Source organism: Fomitopsis serialis (genome assembly GCF_022376445.1).
Source record: "Fomitopsis serialis strain Sig1Antser10 chromosome Unknown B0H18scaffold_99, whole genome shotgun sequence".
Lineage (NCBI taxonomy): Eukaryota > Fungi > Basidiomycota > Agaricomycetes > Polyporales > Fomitopsidaceae > Fomitopsis > Fomitopsis serialis.
The window spans coordinates 143,583-147,886 of NW_025955059.1; the positions used below are offsets into that span (position 1 = coordinate 143,583).

A 4,304-nucleotide genomic window follows, 5' to 3' on the forward strand; every position below is an offset into this window, starting at 1 on the left:
GCCATCGTGTCGTCCTCCTTCTCGAGCAGAGATATAGCCTTGCCACGGGCAATGGCGAGCTCAAGAGCGAGAGCCCTCGGTCCCGCACCACTGGCATAAAGAAGGACAACCTCACCGGTGGAATGGCCGAGCAAGACGTCGGAACGAACCCTAAGAGCAGCAACGTGTCGACCAGGGCTAGCTGGAGCACAGTGAGCGAGGAAGAGTGATGGTGATGGCCAGATAGCACCGAGTGTGCGCTGTTGATGGAAGTGTCTGCAAAGAGTCCAACGTCGTTGATGAGGCTCTGACCGGTCGCTGAGAGATAGACTTGGTCGAGCTCGTTCACCGTATCGCGGGCGGTGGTCTTGTAAAGGTCACGTCCCACTAAACTGTAAAAGGGTAGTCAGGTAAGCAGGCACACAAACTCACCTACAAGTCTGGAGTTCTCTTTGGAATCGACTGCCCCTTCCTCTCGAGTCGTCTTGCCCTCGTCGCGATCCTGCGGCCTTGTTTTCAGGGAGTAAGTTCGAAGTCAGCCGATACGTTGCGTCTCAGGAGAGCCACGCGGAAGCCGACGCTTCGCAGGGCTTTGGTTTCATAGGGCACAGGACTTCGCGGCGAAGAAACGGGAGGAAGAGTTAGACTGCCAGCCGCCAGCTCAGCACGCCCACATCGGTAAACTCCGAGGTGGGCGCTTGCACTTCAAATTTTACTCGCTGATCGTCCTCAGAGGCTCGCCCACTCGATTCCCGCCCTCTCCCTGTCGAACTCCGTTACGACAAGCAGCTCCGATAGAGCTTTGGACGACCCCTGGTACCGACTTCGACGATGCATTGCCACACCGCCACGCAACCCGCCCACGAGCAAAAAGGTCTTCACGACGGTGCACTCCGAGTTCGGCCACTGTGCGAACGAGCTGCGCGTGCTCTAGTGAGTCCCGAAGTAGGCTGGGGATCGGATGGTATTGAGGTGTGGTCAATGGACAGGTGAGGCATGATGGATGCGACACCACCCGTCTTGCACGAGCTACTGACTGCTCTATCAGGCGACGGGACGCACGTACAAGCCCATGGCTTCGAGCTCAGTGAACGTGCGACGTGTACCATCGAGCGCGCTACGTTCACCCACTCGCACAACAGAGCGCAGGAATGCAGACACGCCCCATCCAGCATGTCCTGCTGGCTACTCTGTCAGAACGAAGACAACGACGAGATGCTTGCCCATTCGCCACCCACTCGCCCACCCACTCGCCCACCTACTCGCCCACCTACTCGCCCACCTACTCGCCCACTGACTTGCCCGTCAGTTTGCCTGCTGTCTCGCTCGGCCATTGTTCTTCTGGCCCGCCGTCTCGCTTCCCCGCATCACCCTATCCCCGTCGCACGGCCCCGCCACATAGGCCCGCCATCTCGCTTCCCCGCCCGCTTCCCCGCCCGCTGTCCGTCTCGCCCACGGGCTCGCTCGCTCTTCATCTCGGTCTCCTGCCGTCTAGCCGCTGTCTCGCTTGCCCAACGTCTTGTCTGTCCGTCGTCTTGCTCACCCGTCGTCTCGCTCACCCGTCGCCTCGTCCGCGCGCTGTCTTGTCTGTCGCCTCGCCCGCGTGTCGTCTTGCCCGCGCCCTGTTGCTCGTGCGCTCTCGCATGCAGCCTCGCATGCACCCCCTCGCCCGCGCTCTCCTCTGCTCGGTCGGCTGACCACCCACTCGTCCACGCGATTGCCCACGTGATCGCTCGCTCGTCCGTGCGCCCACTTGCCAACAGACCCGCTGCCTGCCCGTGGACCCGCGGACCCTTGGCCTGACCGCGAACAGCTCACACATAGCGCAACAAGTAGTCGGGATATGCGTACCATTCAACACGTGGTACGTCCCACATCCGCGACTGCGTCGACCAGATGCACGGCTGTCTCCGAGTTGACAGGCACGCAGCGCACCCACGGTGACGGAGAGATTTCGACATGGGTCTTCGCACGACGCGACCACTGGCTCCTTCGTCCTAGCGAATTCAGTATACAACAAGCACGACAGGGCAGGAGGAGAGATGATGGAGCGAAGCTGGACGAGATGAGCTGTGTGTACATTTACTGTTGTGTATTGTAATCACAGCCAATCGAGGCATCCGATGTACATCATTTTTTGACGTGGGTGTATATGAAATGTGTTTCTGCCTGTTCGGAAGGCGTTTGCACCGATTTACAAGCCATTCGGAGCGACGGCGCGCCGCGGTGATTTGACGCCGATTTGCGCCACATTCGCGCAGGGGTGGTTTCCTGATGCAGTCGGAAGAGAAAGGCTCCGGCCGAATCCGAAGCCGACGCCGACAGCGAGGTGGTCATTCTGCCGACGCCGGGTAGGTAACGGTCAGTGTCGCATGTGCCACATCTAACATCCTTTCATTTTTTAGTCAAGCCGAAGAAGACAAAGGACGTGCCGGCAGTACGCACCGGTCGTCCTGGACCACAGCCACACGAAGATAGCCCAGCCATCGCCGGCAAGACTTGGGACGAAAGGCGGCAGTGGATCAGGCAGCTAACCGTGGACGACGGCGTTACGAAGCTCGTAGACAATCTACACCACCTGGTGGGCATCCTTTGAGGCCTGGGCTACGTGGTGTTGACGAGCAGCGACCAGCCGGAGACCGGAGCATGGCAATCGAAGACGAAGTGGGATTGGGCGAGTTGGAAGTACCGCCGCGCAAGGTGCACTCCGGATATCCATACGGACAAGGCTGTCCTCACGCAGTTCCGCTCCTGGCTCACCAGAATCCGCACAAGCCTCACCGACACTCAGATGGGCCGGGAAGACGGCCTCATGGTCACATTGGCCATTGCAATGGTTGTAAAGGATGTCGAGAAGAAAACCGAGCACCGGAGTGACGAGGAGGAGGAAATCCCGCAGTACGTGCACAAATCCCAACTGACATACCGCTTTGTCGAGGAATTGGGGAACACTGCACCGAGATCGCGGATCTCTGGTCGGACATGGCATACTGCATGCAGAAGAAGCGGAAGGCGGATGGAGAGCCCCAGAAATCATCCGCCATCGGTGCCCGGGCAAAACGGTCCAAGCCCAATGTGTCTGCATCGCCGGCGCCGGGAAAGCGGTCGGCAAAGAGCACGAAGGCGACCAGATCGTCCACTCGCCGGCGTTAAATATACATAGATATCCTGCTACTGTATACGTTCAATTTCAACAACGTGCCTACCACCTTATCATTCCCACCTCCCATAATGCATCACCGGTGTCTTGACCTGCTAGCCCTGTGTGAGTGCGCTCCCCGAGATTCTCACCGAAGTCTCGGGCCGAGAGGTATGTGAAGTCCTCGGGCCGAGTGTTGTGTGAACTCCTCGGGCCGAGGGTTTGGTGAAATGCTCGGGCCGAGAGTTCTGTGATATCGGCCGAGAGTTCGGTGAGATTCTCGGGCCGAGAGTTCGGTGAGATTCTCGGGCCGAGAGTTCGGTGAGATTCTCGGGCCGAGAGTTCGGTGAGATTCTCAGGCCGAGAGTTCGGTGAGATTCTCGGCCGAGAGTTCGGTGAGTTGCCCGGTCCGGGACTTCGGTGCAATGCTCGGGCCAGGATTTCAGTGCAGTTCCCCGGTGCAGAATTCGATGAAACATGGTGGCAGGAAACTCGGTGTTCCTATTGGGCCCAAAAATCGGTGGTATGCTCGTCCGAATGATTGGTGAAGTCTCGGGCCGAGGTGCTGGTGACGTTCTCGGACCGTGCATTTGTGTGTGTTTGACTCGGGCACTCCTGTGGCTTTCAGTCCGGTCTTGGCGCACGAGATACATTGTACATTTGGCGAACTCTATGTTACACTGAGGTTTACACGTATTCTACAGGACAGGTAGGTTATTCCCGGCTTATCTCATTCCACCGCATTGCCCCCATCCATCTCATTCGCCGAGCCCGTTACCGGCGGTTCCACATCCCCAGACCTGGGGCCCCGTTTGATTGCCCGGTCCCGGATTCCTTGGGGAGTTCGGCGGAAGTGGTGGGGGTGCTTCAGCCGGAGGAGGTGGCGCCGCTGGGCCATTGCCCGAACCCGGTGGGACGACAGAGGCCGGGCTTGTCGGTGCCGATGTGACAACCGGGGTACCCTGTTGAGGCGGACTGTATCGGAGGTTGCCACCGACGGAATGCCGGTTGTGGAGTTGACCGGTGCAGCGAGCGGGAGACGGGGAACCTCAGCCGCCGATGGTGCTGCAGCCAACGTGGTGGGCAACGGCTGAATACTCGAGGGCGGGGATCGGGCGGGTGCGATAGTCGGTGCGATGGCAGCGGCGGCCAGCAGCTGAGGCACCTGGCTGAACAGGGGCCTCGG

At 59.5% G+C, this 4,304-nt stretch overlaps 1 protein-coding gene across 1 annotated transcript; it reads left to right on the forward strand.

Moving 5' to 3' along the window:
- The first annotated feature begins 711 nt into the window (after positions 1 to 711).
- Positions 712 to 2,158, forward strand: B0H18DRAFT_691734 (uncharacterized protein). The gene has a single exon (XM_048039202.1). The coding sequence runs from the start codon at positions 976 to 978 to the stop codon at positions 1,780 to 1,782; it is 807 nt and encodes a 268-aa protein (XP_047888481.1). The 5' UTR covers positions 712 to 975; the 3' UTR covers positions 1,783 to 2,158.
- The last annotated feature ends 2,146 nt before the right edge of the window (positions 2,159 to 4,304 follow it).